This window comes from Cryptosporidium bovis (assembly GCF_009768925.1).
Source record: "Cryptosporidium bovis isolate 45015 chromosome Unknown contig_32, whole genome shotgun sequence".
Classification (NCBI taxonomy): Eukaryota; Apicomplexa; class Conoidasida; order Eucoccidiorida; family Cryptosporidiidae; genus Cryptosporidium; species Cryptosporidium bovis.
In genome coordinates, this window is record NW_027125019.1 from 21,443 (window position 1) to 45,808 (window position 24,366).

The following is a 24,366-nucleotide window of genomic DNA, read 5'->3' on the forward strand; positions in this document are numbered from 1 at the left end:
CACTCAGTGAACGCCTTCTACTCACAAAAAAAAGAAACGGTATTCCTTTCTCAATATATATATTTCTGAATACAATTAATTATTAATAATGTATGGTTTATTTTGCCACACCAAAAAAATTAGCTTCACATTTTCTAGGCGGGAACTTGAAATAAATCTTATCTAATGCAAAGAGGAGAAAAGGCGGAAAAAAAATGAAGATAAAGGAAAAAGAAAGATTTCGCGCTATTTTCTTACTTGTAAAGAGGGTAGTGAATCAAGTCGAAAGGGGAGAAGGTAAAAATAAAGGTGTGTTGAATGCGTGGCTTCATTAGTTGAAGAGAGGGTGGCACACAAGGGAATCAGGGGTTAGTTTTTCTAAGGAAAAGTCGGATACAAGATCAGGTGTAAAAGTAAAGAAAGTGGGAAAGTGTGCTATTTGGAGAAACTTGTTTTTCTAATTTTTTACATATACATAAAACAAAGCTTCAAGGAGAGATAGTTGAAAGATATACGATTATTTGTTGACTGGAGGATGATGGAAGTTGGTAAGTATAAAGCTAATAAAATTTCAGACACAGACGATTGTTTCGTGGAGCAAGAAAACGATAATGATGCTGGTGAATTTGATGAACTTAACCATGAAATATACGAATTTATTTATGAATGTCTAAATACGGATGATTCAGATCTTCTTTTTCCGATCTTAAAAGGTTTTGATAGTATCAATACTAGGAAATTATATATCGAAGGTAGTCCATTTTCGCATCCAGCATCGAAATATGATGAAAACGGAATTGAATTTATGTTGGGTGAGAAAAGTAATTCAAACGATAATATTGAGAACGACTACTTGATGCTAAATAGCCAAAATGAGGCACAGACTTCTCAGGAAAAGAGTAACTTGGGAGATGAAATATACACGACTCCAATAGAAGCTGCAATAGATGTGAACAATAGCATGTTAAAAGCAGCATTTTTAGGGAAAACCGATATATTAAAATCTTGTCTAATTAAAGGAGCGGATGTTAAATATACAGATAAAGTAGGTCGTACAGCACTACATTATGCAGCCGCATGTGGCTGGATTCCAACGATGAAGTTATTACTAGAGTTTGATTGTGACATAAATAAAAGAGATCATAAACGTTGGACTGCCCTGCACATAGCCGTGTCTAAGAAGTACCCAGAAATAGTCAGTTTGTTGTTGTCTAAAGGTGCTGATATTCAGTTAGATTTACCACATACATGTGCTCCTTGTAGAGGGGGCCCAATTAACAGTAAGGCCATTCATTTTGCTGCAATAAAATGTAATTCAACAATAACTGAGTTACTGTTGAATAACGGTGCAGATATAAATGATAGGGATCAAGACGATAAGACGCCTTTGCATTATGCCTCTTTCAGAAATAATTTAGAATATGTTAAATGGTTGATTGAAAGAGGAGCTGATGTGAATTCTAAAGATAAATATGGAAGAATACCACTGCATATTGCTTCATTAGCAAACAATATTGAGATTGCTAAGCTCCTGGTTAATTGTGGTTCAGTAGTAGACATAAAGGATATATGGGATATGTCGCCTTTGAATTTGGCAATTACTAGAGAACACATTAAAATGAAAGATTATCTAGTATCAGTTTCCAAAGATAGTTGTGGTAGTGGTGACGACCAAAATTTAGCTAGGGGATTTGAGTTGAACTCTCTTGAAATTGTTGTGTTAAACACCATTGTTACTGGTCTGAAAGAGCCAAAGGTTGAGTTTCTCGCTCGTGTAATTAAAACAATTGGGCCTCAAAGAACACTCGAAATTTTTGAGAATACCATGAAAATTGAGAACCTTGGTGGTATTAAAACCGCTGACGGTTCTAGAAGAAAAACGATAGGTGGTGTTTTTTGTCATTTGCTTAAACAGCTTGCTTCGGAAAACAAAATATCTAAACAAGAATGGAATTATATTAGGCAGGAGGACAAAGAACGTGTTAATGCTAAAAACATTCTTAAAAGAAATAATAGACGCATAAATCACACGTAATTCAACGTTATTTATATGTATATGTAAATTCATTTGTAATAAAATGTCCTCTTAATATATTACTAATTTTAGAAAGTAGATATTCTAATAAAAGGCAAGGCAAAAGATCCGGACCTTTCGGTTAGGTGCTCCTGAAGCCTAATAAGCACTCACTTGAATACCTTTATTTATCTGAATTAAATATAACATGATGTAAGTCTAAATTAAACACATTTAATTCGAACTACCGACTTTTTTCACTTCTTTTTAGCTTCTTCCTTTTACGCCCACACTTTGTGCTTTATTACGGCATATATGTACTGCTAACTACTCCTCTTCCCCCCAGTATTGCTTGGCCGAAATGAAGGGCAGTTTTTCCCAGCCTTATAAACGGTTGATTCTTATATCTTTCACTTACTGTGGAAACACCTCTGTAACTCGTTCCTCTTTCTGCAGTCTAGCCCGTAAAAAAGGTTTTCTGGGAAGTCCCTCTTTTCATCTCCCGGCCTATAAAAAAGGTGTCCCTACGAAGTAGCACTCGTGGCGCAATTGGATAGCGCGTAGCCCTCCTAAGGCTAAGGTTGAGGGTTCGAGTCCCTCCGGGTGCGTTCCCTTCTTAATTTATTCCCATTAAATAACGAGGGAAATTCGTGGGGGTAAAATATATAGGCGGGTAGTTTTGAGAAAGGTACCCATGAAGGAGAATTGAAACTACTGAAGATTTAACGAGGAAATAATTTAAAAGGACAATGAAATTTACGTGAGAAGTAAGATGCATAAATATATGTGTATTGTATAAGTTTTATTCAGGAAACTAATATTTAATACGGTACATCATTATTGTATGCAAAATGTTATCGCAAGGTAGAACCTTCGGTAGTAATATAAATGCCACAATAGGTAATACAGGTGTTCCGGAGATACAACAAATATACGAAAGAAATCAAGAGGCAACTTTATACTGCGGTAACATAGATAATAAGGTAGATGAGGAGTTGTTGGCCGAATTATTTTCACAATGCGGTCCAGTCAGGTCAGTGCATATACCGAGGGATAAGGTAACTGGGAACCACTCTGGATTTGGATTTATAGAATTTGAGAACGTATCTGATGTGGAGTATGCTCAAAAAATAATGAATTCTGTCAAACTATACAGTAAACAAATAAGGTGCAGCAGAGCCTCTAATGACAGAAAGCCATTGGATATAGGTGCCAACTTACATGTGGGTAATTTAGCACCAGAAATAGATGAGAAGTTTTTATTTCAAATATTCTCAAATTTTGGTAAAATACTGTCTCTAAAAATAGTTGGTAACGAAACCAATAACAGTACAAAAATAAAGAATAGCGCTTTCGTTAATTTTTCTTCATTTCAAGAATCTGATTCTGCAATTAATGGACTTAACGGTCAGTTCTTTTACAACGAACAAATTACTGTTTCATATGCATATAAACAAAACTCCAGGAATGAAAGGCACGGCAATTATGCTGAGAGGCTTATAGAGACTAAAATAAAGAGTAAAAATCAAATGGAATGAGATACAATAGTATATACCTAGATTATTTAACTTTTATACTATAAACTATGTAGAGTGCCGTTATTAGTGTCTTGTTCTTCTTGTCCAACTTAACTCGCGAGTTCCATAAGTTAGAATACAAATGTTCTAACTTCACTATTCATACTTGAATTCAATTTATCCTTTCTTTTACAGGGTGAAACCAATATCTTTTTCTTTTTCCGGTAATGCCTAATAGGCAAAAGTAGTAATAGTGACGCAAACAACCCTATCAGTGTTAATGCCAATATATTGTGTTTAACAAACAGTTTAATTACTATTTTTGGAATTAAACTGAGTTTAAACGTGTCAAATATAGATTGCTGGAGGTAGTTTAAACTCTCATATAAAATGAATGGTTCCGCCAAGATAAATGGAAGCAGAATGAATATTAATAAGAAGAATGATATACTAAAGATAATGATTGTGAATATGAATCCATATACGTGATAATTTGAAATATTTAAGCTCCCCCTATAAATAAGAATAAATGATACAAATAATATAAAAGCCAGGTAAAATGCATATTTTAGATAATAAAATATTTGATTTACAATAATGTTCTTCCTATATTTGATCAAGTCCTGTTCAACCCAAATGTCAATTATTTTCTGTTTTGTAACTTGGTCCAGATTTATGGAACCGGAAGTAAACTCATTTGACTCATCCAATAATTCACCAGCTATTTTTCTTGCCTCTGTTGTGAAAACAGACCAATTTTTCTTATTTTTTTCATCCGAATTCATTAGTATTTGGAATGAGTACTGAAGTGGTCTATGTAAAAGATTCTTAAGTGATACCAAATTCTCCTTTATTATTTGTTCCATGTCTTCTTCAATAGTATTTTCTAATTCAAGCAAAGCATTTTTCCACGAGGATTCACCTGAACAATACAACTCATTCATCTCTCCTATAGCCTCTTTTTTAAGATTCTCAAAAGATAAAAGTATAACTTTGTCTTGTAGTGGAAGTGTCAGTTTGTTTCTAATAGAAATATTGTGCTTTATCGCCAAAGATCTTGCGTGTTTAAGTGAATTTTTTCTACAATATGAATCCCATATAATCCCACTGTTTACATTTATTTCCTTTATTTCTTCTTCAAGTCTCAACAAGTAATGCGAATATAAACTCGAATCTCCAACCAAATCTATGTGAGAATTGTACACCTTTTTAGCCTTTTCACCCAAACTATTAACTTTGTTCTTAAACTCGTTCTTTTCCACTTTATATTTCGATTCGTCTGTCCTGGTGAAATCTCTTAAAACTTGTCTAGATAACTTAAAATCCTCAATAACTATTTTCTCTATCTCATTTCGATTCTTTTCGTTTAATTTTAATATAGGATATTCAACTTTTTCCAACAGACCGGACTTATCTATTTTACAACACGGACTGTTTTTGTATGAATTTGTCTGCGACTTACCTAGTGAACTTTCTATTTCATTTAATGTATTATCATATAAACCATCCACAAATTCTGACATTGATTTTTTAGATACAGGTAACTTTTCACCAAAACTATTTATCATATCTATTGATTTGGTTATATGAACATTTATTACTTTTAAACAATAACTTTGAATTAATTCACAATTCTTTTCCATTATTTGTTTATATTGCCTCTCAAAATGAGACTTTATGTTCCTATTCAAAATTTCGTAATCAAAGTAATCAAATTCAGAAATAGACATCCAATAATGTTCCATATCTTTAAGTGTATTGTTGTATATTGTCTCTGCTTCCGTTTCAAGTAATGGTTGATTTACACCATCACTTAACATACCTTCCAATTTATTCCCAAATATGAATATTGTGTTTTCAACCAACGAACTTGCACTTACAATTTTACTATTTGGATTACCTATCTCCAGAGGCTTAAGATAGTTAAATATCTGAGATATCTCTGAAAATGCTTCTAATATGTATCCTATATCCCTACCTGTTAAACGTTTTTCCTCATAATTTCTTGCTCCAGAATTAACGTTTACATCTTTTTTTAATATTGCATTTATCACGCTATCACCTATATCAGTAAAATCGCTTCTTAATCTTCTCTTACTTCCAACACCTATATTTTCATTTTTATCAGAGTAGTCACCATTGAATCCAAACATTCTGGATATCATTGGTATTCTATAGTATTTATGCTTATTTATAAAATCAAGTATATTTTTATATAAATGACTTCCTCTAGTTTCTGGCCAAATGTAGGTCTCTATTCTTGCTTTTAACCAATCTATATATTCATTTGACGAATCTACCATTCCAGAACTGTTTTCTTGGTAATTATTACTGTTGTGAATCACCCAATATATCTCCGTTGAGTACAGTTTTTCTATTAACTTTATTATATTAGCTTTTATTTCATCCTTTCTTATTAAATTAAAGTTAGCAGACTCACCCCTGTTTTTCACGTTATACTCGTTTAGCCTTCTTATAAACAAACTTGAGAACTGTAGTGTTTGACTCATTAATAACCTTATGTAATCAACAAAAACAAGATCAACGTCATTTATTACATTTATTAGCACTTTATCCGACAGCAAAAGTCCAAGTATAACAAGTTTGATTGATGAATTGATATTTCTGCCTATCACAAGTGAGTCCATATCAAATAGTACAATCTTTTCATCACTCACTTCTGTTGTACCGTTAATCTCACTCCACCATATTCCATAGTTCTCCTTATATTCATCCTTGTTATCACTCAACTCTCTCTTTTTATTATCTTTATTTGCTATATTATCAAAATAATCCAGGTTTTTGCGAATCAAATTCAATATAGTGCTTTTTCCTGATCTTGCTGCTCCTATTGAAGATAGTATCTTAATGGGGTTTCTCAACTCTTTTAATGTTTCTACCGACTCCTTGTTTAATACTATATTTCCCTCGTTATCTATTTCCAAAAGTTTCATTGGTGACAAACCACCATTGTTGCTTGAATTTGTTTTACTAGTATATACATCTTTTTCCGCTGTATTTTCCAATATTAAATAAAATGCAAATGTTAATAAAAACCACAATCTAACCATTTTATCCCACAAATTTATCCTTATTTATACACTTATACACCCTATTTGCATACCAGTATATCAGTACTTACACTTGTTGCATGTGTATTTACATGCATGCATTTGTATTACGAATTACGTGTATGTATGAATTATTAATTTAAGATGTAACAGTCAAATGTAACACTTTTTTTTAAAAAGAGAGCAAAGAAACTTGGATTGTTTTAATTTGACTAAAAACTTAATTTTTTTACGGAACAAGGTACGGTCTCACCCTGTTTTACCTTCAACTTCCCTGTTAATCAACTTTTGAGGTACCTTTATGCGAATAATCTATCAAGTCCCTGTTTGCCTCGATTCCTCTCACGGATTAAACTTTAAAGATAAAAAAAGACCAAGGTCAATAGTCAATATGTAAAAACATTAACTAAATTATTTTAAACAAATCTGCTTATATTTTTGAGAAGCAAAGTGCTCAATATATTAAGTTATATTCATTTTATTGGCGGGAGGTTTATCAACGTGTAACAAAATACATCACACCAAAAAGGTTGAGAAAAAATAAGTAGGAAGATAAGGGAGGAACAAATTGTTTATTTGTTTGTGAAGTAAGGACGTTAAACCGGAGGAAAACTTCGTCTTTGAGTTGCAGGCTGTAAAGAGTAACAACTGCAAGTTAAACTGAGAAGAAGCACGGCCTATTATTCAGTATCCTCCCCACACAATAAATGAAAAAAGAGCTATACCTCAGGATAAGTAAAGTAATTATAAAATAAAATGGATGCCAAAGATGATGATAGTTTGGTTTTCAATAGTATATTTTTTGACACAGAGGAGACAGAAACAGATGAATACGATGAGAAATTGTTAGAAAAAGGAAAACATGTTGCAATAGAGTCACTGGAATGGTCACTGGAATTTTTAACTAAGAATAAGAATTTTTTAAAGGGAAAAGCGATGTCATCTATCTCATTATATGCGATATATGTCTGGGCAGGATCACAAAATTTGATATTTATGAAGGATATATCAACGTGTGGTAAGATAAGAAATGAGTTATTAAATTATGTAATTCATCCAATACACGAGTTAATAAATAGCTTAAGAAATAATGAATTTTATTTAATGGCTTTAAGTCCCGAAGATAATTCAATACTAAACAACAATATAAGTAGATTTTATATAAAAGAAAAGGATGACTCATTAAAAATACCACTGATAACCGGAACTTATTTTGACTGTGATTTTATTTTGAATAACATAAGATTAATATACAACTATATTATTCTCGGAAGTGTTGATAATATTGAAAAAACATTTAGTAGCATCAGTGATAATTTGACGAATGAAAATATAAACATAATAAATAATAGTTTAACATTTTCTAAAAAAGTTGCTGATTTATGTATTCAGCTCAATTCAGTATTGATCTTTCATTGGTTGTTACTGAATATACTGAATAATTTTTTGTATAGCAAAAACGGTCCGATATCAATAATAAGTTTTAATGTATTGATAGAAAAATTATCACTATTTTTTCCAAAAGAAAGTGGATATTCAAATGAACTATATAAGCAAATTATACATTACTATGAGTCAATTAGAAATATATGGATGAAAGTGTCTTCAAATAATGTTGTTGATAGTAATATATTGGCTAATTATTTAAATGAGTACCCAAATGAGAGTGAGGAATTTATAAATTTACTTAAACAAATATACTCAAAGTATCCACTTGATGATTTGCTTTATTTATTATCTGACTTCATTTCCGCACTAAATATAGATTTGGATGCAAATACACTCGAGAATGATAATAGTCATGTAAATTTACCTTCTAAGGAGTCAGAATCCGTTGTAGATTCACATAGCAGTCTCCCCATAGAAGCTGATCCACAAGAACCATTTAATTCAATTTTTGAGTTAACTGGTTTTATCAGGGCCTCATCTATTTGTAGAGAGTTTTCTCAGCTTCTAAGACCGAAGGAAAAGTTTAGTGAGAATGCGGTTAATAATGTTCGTAGTATATTAAACTATTGCATTCAAAACAACAAAGCTGATTTGAAATACATTAATAATACCGAGTATGATATATGCAGAAAAAAAGAGGACAAAACAAAAACAATCACTAATAATAATGGAAAGTCTACAGAAAAAAAAGACGCTGGAGAAGGAGAAATGGAGAGGGATTGTAACGAAAGTGAAATTCAGCAGAATGAAGGAGCAGAAATGGTGGAAAATTGTACTAGTCCAAGAAAAAGAGAGGGAGAGAAGCCAAATATAATTGACAAATACTTGGGATCATCTAGAGCAAGAAAAGTAGGCAAAACAAATATTTCCAGTAATACAAGTTGTTTAGATGAATTTGCTTCCGAAGTGAATGAAGATAAGCAAAATGAAAATTCAGGAGTAGATTCTCAAGTAATAAGATTAAAAAAGATAGACCTTTACTCAAGTCTTGGTAAATTGTCGAGAAAAGTTTCAGTCAAAGGAATATCAGAAAGTTCAGAATCTTATTGTTCAGATGAGTCTGATAGTAATTCTCATAAATCTATTGATTTTGAAAACTTAAACAGTGTAGATTCAACGTCGGAGCGTGAACAGGAATTATCATGCAAACCAAATCGAAGATCATCAAGATTAAAGAGATTGGTGAATAAAAGACAAAGATCTGACCCAGAACAATCGAATTCAATGACAAAAGAAGCAAATTATTGCGAAAAAATAACTTCAAAAAGTTCATTATCTAATTCAAGACCGAGAATAAAAGCAGACGTAAATGAAAAAAAAGGAAATGATAACAATTCCACTCCAAGAAAAGTTAAATCAAACGTAACAAATAACAATATTGTTAGCAGTAAAAGGAAGTATTCAAACAATAAGAAACCCACTATGATTGGAAAGACTGGAACAAGTGTGTTAACGGCAAATAGTGTGAATAATTCATCGAATCAATCTAGACAATATCGTCGTTGGAGTGATGAAGAGACCAATCTACTCGTAAATGGGGTTAATAGATTTGGTCTTGGAAAGTGGAGATTTATTTTAGCAACCACAAAGTTTGAATCCAGGGACGAAGTTGGCTTAAAGGATCGCTGGAGAAATCTTGTCAAGGGCGGTCACGTAGTGTGGGATCAAAAAAATAAAAGGTATAATTTGGTCAGATAATATAGGACGGGAACCTTCAGGTTTTGAATTTCAAGGTCATTAATCCTCTTCTTTTACATAGAAAACTCGAATATAATGTACATCCACAAGGAATGAAAGGCAAATTGGACCTTTTGAAATTCAAATTACTTCTCCAAAAAAATAAAAAGAAAAAACTCATAAAGTTTAATCCGTTTAGATAAGAATTTTTTGTTTTCAATATATTTGCCTCAAAACCCCATTTATTTCCTTATTCTTTCCGCCTCCCCTCTAGACCAGTAAGCATAAGAATTTATTAATTTCATTGATTCACTGACTTTTGCTATTGAAACGCGTCTACTGTTGTCTTTTACTGTATATATAAATCTGTTTTTGTATGTAAAGGCCAGAAATTGAGGAAAAGGAGAAATGCATGTTTGAGACCGCGCCGTGTGGGGAGTGAAATATTGTGCATGCACGCCGACAAGGCAGGAGAAAGTTTGTCGCGGTAACGAGAATTTAGCATGCAAACATGCAAATTTCAATCAAATTTTCGCGTCATTACCGGAAAGTCTACCACATTAGATCCCCAAAACGGGGAGGTTTGATTTTAATGCAACACTTGAGAACATCAAAGTGAAGATAAGTTTAACGAAAAAAAAGATAGAGAAAGTAATATCAGTAAAAAACCAGTGACGAATAATATTGATTTTTTATATTATTTTCGAAGAATAAAGTTTTAAAATAGACAGCTGGTGTTTCTAGCGTAACTTTATGTAGTGATTTGAAATAATGGTTGCACAAAGTCCTGATTTATGGGAAAATCAGGGATTTTCAAGGGATATATTGTTAAATCAAGACGATAGCGGTATTAGTTGGATGGGAAATGAGGACTGTTTAAACAACATTAAGGACAGTCAATATGATAATTTTAACGACTCAGGTAATGACTTAATAGTTGAGGACTCTCTATGTAACAATTTCTATGACTGTTCAGAACTTGATGAAAGTATGCATTGTTATTTAATTAAGGGGCTATTGGGTGAAACAGTATTAAGAGAAAATGCAACACTTGGACTACCAATAGGAAGTAATGAAAAAAGCATGAGAGTTATCGGGAATGATTCTTCGGGTAACAACTTAAATAATAATATAAATGGGAGCGATATGATGAATGTAAAAGTTGGTTGTAATGTGGACAATCACGACGATTCTGTAATACACTTTAACACAATAATTAATGATTTAGAAACAAATATTTTTAGTTGTAATAATGAAGCAAACAGTCAAGATGAAGCTGGAGATGTTTTTATGAGTAAGCAACAAATTGAAAGTAATAATTGTTACGATGAAAATAACGATGTTATTCAATCTTCCATTATTTTCAATATGCAAAAAAATACTAATAACAATTCAGATTCACCTCTAAGGTCTACATTGTCATCAACAAGTAATATTCATATGTCTTCACCGTTATCAAGATCATCTTTGTCACAATCCCAAAATCACTCTATTTTATCACCTTCAGTCTGTTCAAACTCTCCATTCCAAGCGAATATAAATCAGCCTTGCAGTTCAAATAATAGCTACGAATTATCTTCGTCTTCATATGAATTGGATAATTCACAGAAGAAGATCAGAATGATAGATCCAGAGAATTGCATTAAAATGGGAATATTGGATGTCGATATTCAAGAAAGTGAGTTTGATTTAATTTCAAATCAAACTGGTATAAACGAATATGAATTCAATAATAACAATTTAAATACTCCAAATATTGGAAATAATAGCGGAAATATTGGAGACAATGTCTACAATCAAGGAAATTACTGCCATTCAAACAACTGTCAAGTAACAGAATTGGATTCAAGCAAAGGAAGAAGGTGGAGTAATAACTCGACAACATCAACTATATCATCAAACTTTTCAACAAATAATGTAAATGGAATAGGAAACAGCATCTCTGGTCAGATTATAAACAAAGTTTCCAAAAATGATGTGTTGGAAAATGGAAGGGATATTAACGTCGGTGTTGGAATTGGTGGATCTCTTGGTTTATGTGTCAATAATGTAGTTAAAAAAGAACAGTTTGAAGAAGTCAGTGGTTGCTATAGAAATATCAGTGAATTAATTGAAAACCCAGTAATAGTTGGAGGTTGTAATACAAATGTTTCAAATATAACAGACAATAATAATAACAATAATCATTTAAGTAAACACAATAATATTGGTGATGGTATTAAGCTCGGAAGTATTGACGGGAATATTAGCAATAATGATGGAATAAACAACAGTAATTATGATATAACACTAATGGAAGAGGATCACTATCAGACTGAAGGTAACATTGAGAATGAATTCTACTTGAATTCAAACAATTATTTGACTGAGGACGAGAAGTTAAAGCTGAGAAGAAGAGGAAGAAGAAGAAGGCCAGGTAAGTGTGACAGATACTGTTTTCTAATTTGTCACTAATAAACAATAATTAACCCTTAAAATAAATTGTTTGATATATTTAGGCGAAATAGAGGCGTGGAAAACTATTATTCCCAGAACAACTGTGGATGAGGCAGAACATTTTGTCCAAACAAGTCAGTATAGAATGAGGCATGTATATAGAGATCCAAGAGCAGTTAGTTTTGTTTATAGGTAAGTTTTTTTTAGTGAATAGGTAATGGTGCCGATTTGTACAAAGCAACAAAGTATATTTAAATTAATAGCGGTTTCAAGAATTAATGGAAATTAGAGATAAATGACAAAAAAGAAAAGTTGGGTACAAGACAAATAATTAAAGAAACAACTCCGGTACCACCCATTTTTATTATTTTTTTATATTAATATTTTTACCTAATTTATAATTAATTTAATATTGCAGATGTGTTCAACATGTAGACTGTCAATATGAGATGAGAATTTACCTTACTTCTCACGAAACTTGTTATGTACAGCATCGTGGATATCATACAGAAGAAAAACAAAAATATAAAAGACCAGGTATGTTTAAATAAAAATGATCATAATAATAATGTAAATTAATTTATCCCATATTTAGGTTTACCACAACATACGTTACCATTAATCGACGATCTTATAAGAAAAGGTCTTCCACCTAAATCTGTAATTGATCATGCAATACAAATATATCCAGAAGTTGCTGACCAATCTAATATCTCCGTATTGTATAGGCAAATTACAAATAGACAACAATACATCAGAAAGCGTCAGAGAAACTACGTATAACAGTGATTTATTCATCTTACTTTGTTTATAAGATAAAAATAAATAACACTAACTATCCTAACTATTATTAGAGAGATCGCAAGAAATCAACCATTAATACTATTACTAAAACTTAACAATAATAGTAATAGTTCATCAAAGTTTATTATATTAAGATTGGCGTACTTTACAAAGATAACAAGTCGTTTTTTAATTATAGTTGAAAATAATAGGGAGGAAAAACAACTACAAAATGGTGGTATTTCCATATAGTGTCATTATTTTCATTACTAATCTCACATATTAGCTTATTCTTTGTTTCCTCTGAAATGAAATGTGTCCTCGAATTTCTGTAATTTAACTACCAATTGTATTGTAATACCACCATTTCAACCCACATTATAATTATTATTTCAATGTTATTTAACCTAAAACCCCCATACATACTCACAAAATACGCAAATAAATACTAAATTTAATTTAACAAAAACTAATCTATAGAAATGTTAGACGAAAAGGTTCGAACGAATCGATATTAATAAAGTGACTAGCTTTTTTTTAGACAAATATACCTGGCAGAACTAACAAGCATTTTAGAAATGAATGTATACAATTAAACAATTGAAATAATTTATTATATTTAAACATCAAAGAAAGTTGCTTATATTATAATATCGCATTTTTACATTAGCAACTATTGACGTTCGAACTAAATATTTTGACCCTCATCGGCACATGTAACATCTAAATCAACAAATATATAATGTTCAATTACATACATCTTATGATACCTTAACTCCGTAATTTAAAACCTATATATACATACATACGCCAATATATATGTATTACCTTGCGTTATATTACCTTGCATGCTATTATTCACTATATATTTATTTTTTTAATATGAATCTAACATTTCGCCGTTCCCGCCAATTCATGAGACGTCTCGTCTCTAGATTGTGTGTATTTAATATAAAATAAATAATAAAAAATGTATATGTAGCAATACATGTAAAACGTAGAAAATAAAGTAATAGGTAAATAAGGAGAGAAAGAAAAAAGCAATAGCTTGTAAATACCATAAAAGGAAGAATAAGTATCGACAAAAATATAAATATTTGACAAAGTGAAGAGAAGTACAAGAAGAGAAACAAAACTAAAATAGGAGATCACAAAATAATTGTTAATTGTGGCAAAAAAGAAAAAAGGAGAATAGAATTGAATAAGCTGGGTTTTTTCCCTTTGATTTCCTAGGTGAACTATCAATAAAGCATATATCAAATAAGATAATAAAGAAAGCTGAGTGAGCGAGTAGTATAATCAAGTATATAAAATGCAAAATCAACAGCAAAATGAATACTTTCAGAATAATATTGGGGAGGGAGTAACAGCCACATGGGTAGATCCAGCTCAAGTAGGGCAATTTGATCCAAACTGCTTTCAAAACCAGTCCCATCCATCTGGTTACTATCGTCTTGAAGTAGATCAAGCCCCATTAATAACAGTACCAGTTGTACAAGAAATTCAAAGAAGAGATAAAATTATTGAGGTGCCACAAACGATTATCAAAGATAAAATATTACCAAAAATATATCATCAAGAAGTTATACATGAAGTGCCTAAATTAGAAGTTGAAGTGCAAGAAAAAGAAGTTGAGGTTCCAAACGTAACGGTTGTAGAAAAGGTAGTTGATTTGGAGCACATTGTCGGCTTTAATCCGAAATATGTTCCAACATGGGAGGTCAGAGAAGTACCTAAATTAGTACCTAAATTTGTTGGAGAACAGAAAGTATTGTATATTGAAATATCACAAATCCAATATGTAGATAAAGTTACTGAAAAGGAGGTTGTAGTTGACGTTGTCGATAAGGTTGTACCAAAAGTTGTTGAGATTGAAGAACCTATTGAAGTTATAAGATATAAGTGGAAGGAGGTATACGATGACATTCCAGTTGTTAAATATATTCCTAAATTCGACGTTGAAGTTGTATGTCCTGCACCAGTTATTGTTCCATATGTACAACCTGAAATTAAGGATCTACCTCCAGTTAAAGTTACTGTTGGTCCAGATGGTAGGGAAACCAATATGAGTCAGGAGTATTCCATTCCAAATAATTCCGTTCCTTCGCCAAATTCTTTATCTAGTGTAAATTTGGCACAAGTAAACGACATAAACAGTTCACCATTCCCGCTACCAGAAGGTAGTCAGCCTGTTGAGCAAAGGATGCCTCAATTTATGAAGACTAACAACATACCAGTTAATGTTAGAGTTATGCCACCACACCCAAACAACCAATGAATTAAGGATAGAGTGGGAAAAGGAAAAATATTGAATATATAATTTTAAAATAGAAAGATGGAATTAAACGAGAGAATAATAAAGTATTAACAACATACAATTTTAATATCATTGTTTGTACTTTATTTTCCATGTATTAACAAGGCAAAAATAAGGTCCATTACTTTTTTATTCAATCTTACTTGTAGTCGATAAATAAACCAATAGAAGTGTCATTATAATCATATTTAAACAAAAAATACTTATCAATAATATTATCGTCATTTTTTTGTCATTTTTTATTAAATATCGTGTATTTGTATTGGTCTCGTTAGTATCATTATCATTACTGACTAATATGAGCAATAAAAGTAGTCTTTAGAGTTTACATCTCTGATTCACCATTTAAAAAAAGAAGAGAATTAATTTAGTTGCTAGTGTAAATAAAATATAATAATGATGATATTGCTCATTTTTATAGCGTTATTGTATGTTACCTGGCTTTTGTTATAAAATATAGCATTTTACACTTAATATCAAGTGTTCATAATTTTTGATTCAAAATATCTGAACCATGTATCTGGGACAACTGATTGGAATAATGATTCAATTGTTTCATAGTATGATGCAGAATCACTTTCATTTAATTCTCTTATGCCCAAAATCGATATTTCCAGTTTCAAAAATTCATCATTGGTTACATCAGAATTCAAATTCTCCTTTGATTTGTTTAATATTTGAATTTTTATGATTATTTTGTTTTCTTCTATTTCTTCTTGAATAACTTTTACCAAGTCACAATAATTATTCCTTATATACTCCAGAACGTCACTTAAAGCTTTAATATTAGGAGTCATGTATTTGTTTGCCTTTTTTGCCTAATTAAATTAACGAGGAAAATGAGTGAGTTATTTGTAAATTCATAGATATGTATGTATATTTCTTTTATTGCGCTTTAATTATAACCAAAAACTGATAAAATTACATGTATTACACAAGAATAACCTACCTTAACTTGATTGAATTCATATTTTACCCGCCAACAACAACGCAATTTGAATGAAAAAGAGTAATCGCTGTTAGTCCTGCCAAAACACAGCAAGCTTGTTTATAATAAACAAACAAAGAGTCCATTTTTACGTCCAAGTTCAGGACAAAACTTCAAATTACTCAATGAGTGAATTGAGCTTATTCAGGTTTAGAGGCGAAATTAGAGTCAATTATTAAAGAAAATATTCCTTAAACAACACCCGCTACTTCTGTTAAATACGATTCCGTTTCGGTTGAATACATAGTTATTCTTGCATCGTTCTTCTTACACCTGTTTTATTCCATGTTTACTTCATTCATATCTTGTCTCACCTTTGTTTACTTTAAATGGTCAACATGCACTTTTTTTTTATTTTTAATTAAAAAACAATTACCGCCTAAACACCCCATATGAATAAATACATGTGGAAGAATAACCGGTACTGGTCAAAAGTAAAAGTAAGTAATAATAATACGTGCCATTGCGCATGCAAAAATAACAATAATGGTGATTAAAGTAATGTAGTAAATGGCATAAGTAGCTAGAGTAAATTATAGCATATAGTTGGTTACAACTACAATATATTGCATATTAATTTATTTAAAAATCAGAAACAAACTGTCAAGATTGGCAAAAAGGTTCAACTCAATTAACGTAAGTTTTTTTACTATTTGGATTAAATTTTAATATTTGCATTTGACTATAATTGTGTCAATACTACCAACTGGATGAATTATTTGGTCTTAGTCTTGGTTCTTTTTTTTGTATAATTAAGTACAGTCTCTATACAAGAAATAAAAATCGAAAATATATCCTATAAAACAAATATAACTTCTGGTAGTTAATAGTATAATGAAAGTTTGAATATGGATGAAAAAATATCAATAACAAAATATTTGCCATTCATTGTAAGTTTGAAATATTATTAAATATTCAAGTGCAAAGCTCAAAATAGAAGACAATAACATTGATCATTATAAAGTGTTTTCTAATATCCACAAATGAATATTCAACTCATTTTAAAACATTTGCTGACTTTTTTAATAGTTTGTGTTAATTTTGACAGCCGTTCTTTACTTTATATACTTTGCAGTAAGTTGAGTAATGTAATTACTTTAAATATTCGAGGTTAATTTATTTTCAAGTTCCACCTATTGCCACTTCTGCAATTCGGGATAAACAAATCGTTTAGAGTTGAGTCCAAATACAATGAAGGTAAGTTATGCTTTACTTTGAGTAAAAAAGATATTTATTACCATTTCCGGACAAAATGACCTTTTTTTACATTAGGAATAAGAGATGCAATAATAATAAATATATTCTTTATTTTATATGCAATTTCACTACTGAAATCATTTCTTACAGATGCAGGAAAAATTCCGGTTACTGAAGAGTGGAGAAATACACCAGACCCAAAACAAATACATGAACGAAAAGATGATGGAAGATTGAGATTTTGTAAATACGAGTTGGTATACAAACCAGATAGAGCTCATTACTGCCGTCAACTTCAGAGAAATGTGCTAAGGATGGATCACTATTGCCCATGGTTTGGAAATTGTATTGGCCACTATAACTATAAATATTTCTTTTTGGCATTATTATATGGTTGCATATCACTGGCTTACATGATGTTCACACAGATAGGAACACTGTCTAATATTTGGAGCGATATAAATATAACATTTGGGCATTTATATCTAGTCTCACTCGGCACATGTTTTTGTGTTGTATTACTTATAATAGTGGTACCATTTTTCCTTTTTCATGCCTATATTACATCTAGAAATGAGACGACCATTGAATTTTGCGAAAAAAGAAGTAAAGAAAAGGTAAGTTTGAGTAAGAAACTTCACAATTCAGTTATTATGCAAATTTTAGAGTTTTACTTACAACCAGGGATTATATAAGAACATTCAAAGCGTTTTTGGAAACAATCCCCTTCTTTGGTTAATTCCATTTGGGCTTCCTCCAACAGAAGGTCTTTTTTTTCCCATTACGAAAGTAGTTGCTAATCAGATTTAATATTGTCCTTGCAATTTGTATATTGCATTTACAAATAAGTAAATATTATCCCTTCTTTTTTTTGCCAATTCTTACTCCAAATTAATTCCATTCCTGTATTGTACCAACTCGCGCAAAAAGGTGATTCTGTTCTAAATATATTCCTAATAAATATGTGTTTGTAATAAAGGATAGTTATTTGTTTTCGTATATAAAAACATTTGAAAAAACTGCAAGTAAATGGCAGTGTCTAAATCATAACTAACTTATTTCAAATATATCATTTTTATTTACTTTAATCCGCTATAAATCCCAGACATCCATGCAACATGTACATCAGTGCATTACTGCATGCAGTGAATACAAAAAATAAACAAACTTGTACATAAAAGCAAATATGTCAAAAATGTATAACGCAAACGAACAAAAATAAAAATACATAAGCTGGAAAACAAACTTATTTCCGACACGTGTGCATAATAAATGCATTATATATACACATCATATTTGTAAATATATTATTGACAATATATTGTTTATTTGAATCATTTAAGAGGAAAAATAGAATACTTAGAGGTTTGTGGGGCGTTTTTGGTTCAATACTCTGTGCCCCATATCGTCAAAATACATAAGAAAGATGATTTAATGAAATTACCGCCTGTATATTATTTATAGCGCCTGAAGTGGAATTACTTGATATATTTATCCACACAAAGGGGATTTAAATTTGAGGTAAAATTAATTAAATAATATGAAAAATAAATGGGGGGGGGGGGGTTAAAAGAATAGTTGAGAGTAATAATTCACTTAAATGTAAATGTATATTATATTGCAAATAGCATATACTATTTGAGTAAATATTTTTGAATTAAATTAAAAAGGTGAGGGGAGAAAATAGGTGTAAGTATTAATACCTCACACTTTTTTGGTCAAGTTTTTTTGATCAAGTTAATAAAATAAGTTAAATTTAAGAGTGCGATAAAATAATAAAACATCACAATAAACTCTGGGTTGATTGTTGGTATTATTGACAATATCATAACAATTTACTTGATTTTAGAACTTTGTACACAAATAGGTGTATACACAACATAGTGAAATTATAATTGAAAATAAAAGTTATAAATAAAAAAAAGGTATTTTCAGTATACAATAATGAGTAGTGAGCAGGCAAATTCACAGACGTTGTCTGCAGAGCAACAACAAACTCAGCAAGTTCCTGGTGCACAAATTCAGATGGGTGTCACTGGCGGAGTCTCTTCTGCAGGACTCCCATACAGTACAAGTATGGGTCAGAATCTAATGTACCAATCTGTTGCTACAAGTGGTAGTGGTTACTTCTTCCCACAAAATGGGATGGCACCAGGTGCAATTGGAGCAGGAGCCTATACAAGTGTTGGGATGCCGAATATGTATGAAATGGATCCGAATATGTTTGCTGGAGGTTATGCAGCTCCATATGGTTCGGCAATGGGGAGCAGTTTTTACTTGCCAAATCAATATGGGAGTTCGGGTATGATGGCCATGCCATATACATATGACCCATATGGCTTGATTAATCCTGGAATTATCCCTCCTGTTGCAACAAAAACCGTAAAAAAGAAGAGATCAGGATGCTGTTAAGCAAAATATAAAGAAATAAGTTCTTTTTTTCTTGTTTGTTTTCTTCTTTGTATTTATTTGCAATATAGAAAGTAATATAGAATGAAAACGAGAATGAGATATGACTACATATAGCATTTAAAATAGGGACAAGACTAATTTACTGCTGCCGCTATAATGTAATGTCAGGATTTTCTCCCTTATTCTCTTAAAAACGTCCTTTGAACTATTTGTTTATTTGTGGATTAGTAGAAAAAATGCTAAATACTAAGAGTGTCTGGAATTAATGCAGATGCGGAATGTGGTGTGATGCACTGCAAATACAAGTACATATATACGGGAGGAAAAGGACGAAAAAATTTAGAGACTCAACTAAAAATACACCCTTGCACATAAAGTTTAGTGTGTTAGGGGACAATTCATTGAATTAAAAGCCTTCTTGCTGCTTGTCTGACTCTAATATCAAAAGAAGGAGTTAAAATAGGTTGGTTTGCATCGTGGAATGGATTCATAAGCACTTTTACATATAAATTTCTAACTTCATTAAAGAATTGTCTTATACTTTCACTATTTTTTCCGTGATGTAATAATAAAAACTTCGCGTGTCCAGGAGTTACATATGCTGTTATTTGGGTGTCTCCTATTTTATATATTGTTCTTAAGTACCTGTAAAATTTAATGCAAAAGTCAGCGATTAATTAATTGAACTTATTGTTATGTTCATAGTCTTCCCCACATTTTCATAGCAATCACACAATGGAGATGTGTGTGAGAAAACTGAGGGAGAATAAATAAACTAATATATCCGATTAAACGGCCGAAATATGCAAGCAAGTAATTCACATAGTAAACTTACAGTGCCGAATTTTTCCATATACTGTCATCCAAAGCATCTAAAGAAGCATGGATGAGCAACTCATCTGCACATCCATTTAAGTCTGCCTTTCCAGCGTTGTTTGAAAGATCAACCTCATAAAGAGGAGAATCGTTTTTTCCAACTATTGTAAAAATTAAACACTCCATATTTCCTGGAGTTGTCATAACTTTATTTCCTTTCAGCCAATATACTCCTAAACCAATTCCTTTACGATCAACAAGTCTGCTGTTAAGCTATGAATAATATTCTCTCTTATTCTCTTTATGTTTGTATCTAAATATCATTCTAAACTCTGAATATTTTCCTTTGCTTTTGCCTTCGCTCTCACTCCTTACCTCCTCCCACTCTAAACTTCACTTTCTCCCAACCCTAGTACAATATCACCTTGTTGCCTCCGCTATAACAAATAGGTATAAAGAAAAGGCAAAATCCAAACTTGAAAATTAAAAATAACCTCTTTGTATTATAGAAACGTGTCTGTTATTTTATTTACACTAGTTTTCATGAAATCATAAAATATGGAATGTACCCGCCCAATTTTTTTCCTTTTCAAATTAAGTTCGAAAATAAGATTCACTAAATACATCCATTTCTATAGAATGTTTTGATCTTTCTGGATGCCATGCCAAAAAGCCATTCCTATTTGGTCCTTTTTTTAAGTTATTAAGATACTCCCCTACAATAATGTTTTATTTGTTTGTTTAACAAACAGTCAAATTTGAAAACAATATTGCTTATGTCATACATGTAATGATGCATTTGATGTAAATAACATACTTATTCAGATTTATGAAAAATGGCAGATGTTTATCAAAATGTATTCATCACCCCATGCATACATATGTGAAGCCTCGTCTTCCCAAAACTTACCTTTTTCAATGCATATTCTTTTCCTTGTTTTTGGATCCTTGTACGTTGCAACACATTCTTTGTCTTTTCCATACTCTTGAGGAAGTCTATGATAACTAGAGCTATCAAATGCGACATTTATTGTTGGATCTACTCTTGTTTTTGTATAAATTTCCTCTTTAATCATAAGTTTACGCATTTATAAAAAAAACGAAAAGTTAAGTTTTCATTGTAGACAATAGATTCGTTCTTTGCTAATTTGAAATGTGTAAAATGACTTACCGTATGTTAAACACTTCGACTCAAAACCTATTCTTACCCAGTAACAGTTTCCATTTGTGTCGTAAAAATAAGCTAAATGATTGTATTCTGATGTTCCATAGTGTATTCTTTTAATATTATTTTTTTTAATGTGATACTTGAATATTTCCTGATCAGCAACTAAAATACCGATTTATTTTGTTTATTAACAAAGCTGTTATCATTATTCCACTATCATTACTTATGACATCTTAAGCATACCTTTTAGTACTAATATCATTAGTAATAATAATGATTTTTTTACTTACAATCAGATTCAGGTATTATTGGAGTATCACCTCTCTTTTCCGCATCAATTGGTGACTTTATTTTTCTCACAACTGTTTAAAACGTTAATCTATGATTGTTCAATTTTAGTTGCTTTCATTTTACTTGGAATTTATTTTAGCTTGTTTCCTTTTTTCCTACTCTACATGTATTCTCGAAAGCAATTCTACCTAACTTACCCTCATGTTCTATATTAGCATTATTTTCTTCTCTATTCTTCTTTTTCTCCTCCTCCAAATGCTTTTTCACTTGGAATTCACCTGTTCTGTCCTTAAAGTTGTGTTTATCGTAGTTAGAATACTTTATAAACTCCTTATATGATTCCTGATTTCTATCGAGTTAGTTTGTTTTTTTTGTGAAAAGAAATAACACGAATATAAACAAAGATAACGAATGAGTGGTTATATTAATTGATCGATGGAAGAGTTAATTAATTAAGTGATAAATATATACATAAAAAGTTAAGCTTTGTTTTTTCTCCCATCCACTTGCATACAACCACACCATTACCTTAGCTGTTAATTATTCTCTTATTATTAACTTACCCTCTTCTTTCTTTTTCTGTTTCAGCAAACTCGGCTTTTTTCTCGTGAAAATTCCTGAAATGGTACTCATCTATGTTGTCCCTTTTCTCTTTCTGGTCCTGTTTGCCTCTCAAAGACACATCTTCTTTTAAAGATGGTGTATTATAACCTATGATGGCTTCTTCTGAAATGTAGTAGGGATAGTGAGTTAGAGGCGAAAAATTTGGGTATATCCTAGAGTCAAGTTGGGTCAGTATATAATTAGAAGAATCATATATTTGTGACTCAACTTTTATATTAAGTAAAACCAAAATCAGCATAACCTTTAAAAAGATGCACTTTGTTATAAGATTTGTTGAAGAAATAGCGACAATCTCAAGTGTCTTATTAATCATTTTAAAGTTTAACCAATAAGTAAATCTCAATTATAAATGGAACAATTTTTGATAACTACTATAGTTTTGAATTCTCAATCTAATCTGACAAAGGTCTAAATTTGATTTTTTATCTTTTTTATATATACAATAATCCGATTACAGTACATGCAGGCACTGAAAAAGACAATGAAATTGCATGCAATAAATAAATGTAAATAAGAATTACAATAATTAGTATATGATTTCAAGTGAAAAATTAAGTAATTTTTAATAAACAAATCCGAGACTGCGATTAAATAAAGCACATAAATGTACACAAATCTGGAGTTTAAGGTGAACATCAGTTAACATGAAGGAACTGGAAAGCGAAAATTCTAAAACATGGTCTGGAGATCACAATTTAAAGACAGAAAATGTCAATATAGACAATAAAGTTGGAAGTGATGAGGCAAACAATAATAAAAATAAGAATATAAAATTTAAAAAATACGGCACATTCTTGCTTTTAGGAGCATTATCTATAATAGCTATTTCCTTGGTTGCGTTAATAGCAGGAAGGTCTACTCACAACCCGGTGTTGCTTTATATACAAGGTGTTTTTCCACCCCTTAAAGAATCAGAAAATGGAAATATTAATCCAAAAAACACAGTTGGAAACGGCGAAAACAGACAACAATTTATTGAGAAAGATGGTTTATATATAGAAAATAGTCACTTTAGATCTGTATCTGATTTATATTTTAATAGACTGCTAGCAACACCATTAAGTAAAATGACTTTAACTATTCCAATAAATGATGAGTTAATTAGAAGTTACCAAATACAAGCCATTGACTATAACAAAAATGGTGATATGACATTCCATCTATCTTTAAGACATAGTTTAAAAATAAACAACGATACCATGATGCTACTTGACGACAAAATGAATGTAATCAATAAACTCCCAACTTATATTGAAGAACAAAATTCAAATAAATCAGACATAAACAAAAATGCTGAAAACAATCCAGATTTTGACAAATCTCTAGAGGCTAAACTAAGAAAAAATGATGAAGGAAGACGCCTACAACAAGAATACTACAATTATACATCTACTACAGAGTGGAGCCACAAACCCCAAATAGTTAACAATATTATTCCAACTTATTATCCAAGAAATCCTTATGTTCCTCCATATGGAAATCCATATTACTACGCTCCAAATATTCTGGTTCCATTTGTATATATATACTAACAACAAAATTGATAGCAATTCAAGTAGTATTAGTTATGGAATTATTTATCTTGCTTTAAATAAAGACGTAATTAACGGGGGTATATATTTTGTTT

General features: G+C 31.0%; 11 protein-coding genes across 11 annotated transcripts; 8 read left to right on the forward strand and 3 right to left on the reverse strand.

Annotated features, from left to right (window-relative positions):
• Positions 1–514: 514 nt before the first annotated feature.
• FG379_002481 (uncharacterized protein) lies at positions 515–2,014 on the forward strand (the record flags this gene model as incomplete). Its single annotated transcript, XM_067327811.1, has 1 exon — positions 515–2,014. One exon carries the CDS (start codon positions 515–517, stop codon positions 2,012–2,014), a length of 1,500 nt encoding a protein of 499 aa, XP_067184186.1.
• An 830-nt stretch (positions 2,015–2,844) lies between these two features.
• Positions 2,845–3,531, forward strand: FG379_002482 (splicing factor; the record flags this gene model as incomplete). The annotated part of the gene is made up of 1 exon (XM_067327812.1): positions 2,845–3,531. The coding sequence occupies one exon, from the start codon at positions 2,845–2,847 to the stop codon at positions 3,529–3,531; it is 687 nt and encodes a 228-aa protein (XP_067184187.1).
• A 110-nt stretch (positions 3,532–3,641) lies between these two features.
• Positions 3,642–6,581, reverse strand: FG379_002483 (multi-pass transmembrane; the record flags this gene model as incomplete). Its single annotated transcript, XM_067327813.1, has 1 exon — positions 3,642–6,581. The coding sequence occupies one exon, from the start codon at positions 6,579–6,581 to the stop codon at positions 3,642–3,644; it is 2,940 nt and encodes a 979-aa protein (XP_067184188.1).
• A 756-nt stretch (positions 6,582–7,337) lies between these two features.
• Positions 7,338–9,728, forward strand: FG379_002484 (telomeric DNA binding; the record flags this gene model as incomplete). Its single annotated transcript, XM_067327814.1, has 1 exon — positions 7,338–9,728. The coding sequence occupies one exon, from the start codon at positions 7,338–7,340 to the stop codon at positions 9,726–9,728; it is 2,391 nt and encodes a 796-aa protein (XP_067184189.1).
• A 750-nt stretch (positions 9,729–10,478) lies between these two features.
• FG379_002460 (uncharacterized protein) lies at positions 10,479–12,161 on the forward strand (the record flags this gene model as incomplete). The annotated part of the gene is made up of 1 exon (XM_067327790.1): positions 10,479–12,161. The coding sequence occupies one exon, from the start codon at positions 10,479–10,481 to the stop codon at positions 12,159–12,161; it is 1,683 nt and encodes a 560-aa protein (XP_067184165.1).
• A 2,077-nt stretch (positions 12,162–14,238) lies between these two features.
• On the forward strand, positions 14,239–15,204 carry FG379_002461 (articulin family; the record flags this gene model as incomplete). Its single annotated transcript, XM_067327791.1, has 1 exon — positions 14,239–15,204. One exon carries the CDS (start codon positions 14,239–14,241, stop codon positions 15,202–15,204), a length of 966 nt encoding a protein of 321 aa, XP_067184166.1.
• A 515-nt stretch (positions 15,205–15,719) lies between these two features.
• Positions 15,720–16,040, reverse strand: FG379_002462 (uncharacterized protein; the record flags this gene model as incomplete). The annotated part of the gene is made up of 1 exon (XM_067327792.1): positions 15,720–16,040. The coding sequence occupies one exon, from the start codon at positions 16,038–16,040 to the stop codon at positions 15,720–15,722; it is 321 nt and encodes a 106-aa protein (XP_067184167.1).
• A 1,039-nt stretch (positions 16,041–17,079) lies between these two features.
• On the forward strand, positions 17,080–18,238 carry FG379_002463 (DHHC zinc finger domain-containing; the record flags this gene model as incomplete). Its single annotated transcript, XM_067327793.1, has 4 exons — positions 17,080–17,121; positions 17,359–17,428; positions 17,504–18,045; positions 18,095–18,238. The coding sequence occupies 4 exons, from the start codon at positions 17,080–17,082 to the stop codon at positions 18,236–18,238; spliced, it is 798 nt and encodes a 265-aa protein (XP_067184168.1).
• Positions 18,239–19,372: 1,134 nt separating this feature from the next.
• FG379_002464 (uncharacterized protein) lies at positions 19,373–19,840 on the forward strand (the record flags this gene model as incomplete). Its single annotated transcript, XM_067327794.1, has 1 exon — positions 19,373–19,840. One exon carries the CDS (start codon positions 19,373–19,375, stop codon positions 19,838–19,840), a length of 468 nt encoding a protein of 155 aa, XP_067184169.1.
• A 398-nt stretch (positions 19,841–20,238) lies between these two features.
• FG379_002465 (uncharacterized protein) lies at positions 20,239–23,052 on the reverse strand (the record flags this gene model as incomplete). Its single annotated transcript, XM_067327795.1, has 8 exons — positions 20,239–20,485; positions 20,676–20,929; positions 21,281–21,372; positions 21,567–21,722; positions 21,828–21,986; positions 22,115–22,186; positions 22,313–22,464; positions 22,679–23,052. 8 exons carry the CDS (start codon positions 23,050–23,052, stop codon positions 20,239–20,241), a joined length of 1,506 nt encoding a protein of 501 aa, XP_067184170.1.
• Positions 23,053–23,383: 331 nt separating this feature from the next.
• FG379_002466 (uncharacterized protein) lies at positions 23,384–24,271 on the forward strand (the record flags this gene model as incomplete). Its single annotated transcript, XM_067327796.1, has 1 exon — positions 23,384–24,271. The coding sequence occupies one exon, from the start codon at positions 23,384–23,386 to the stop codon at positions 24,269–24,271; it is 888 nt and encodes a 295-aa protein (XP_067184171.1).
• Positions 24,272–24,366: the final 95 nt, after the last annotated feature.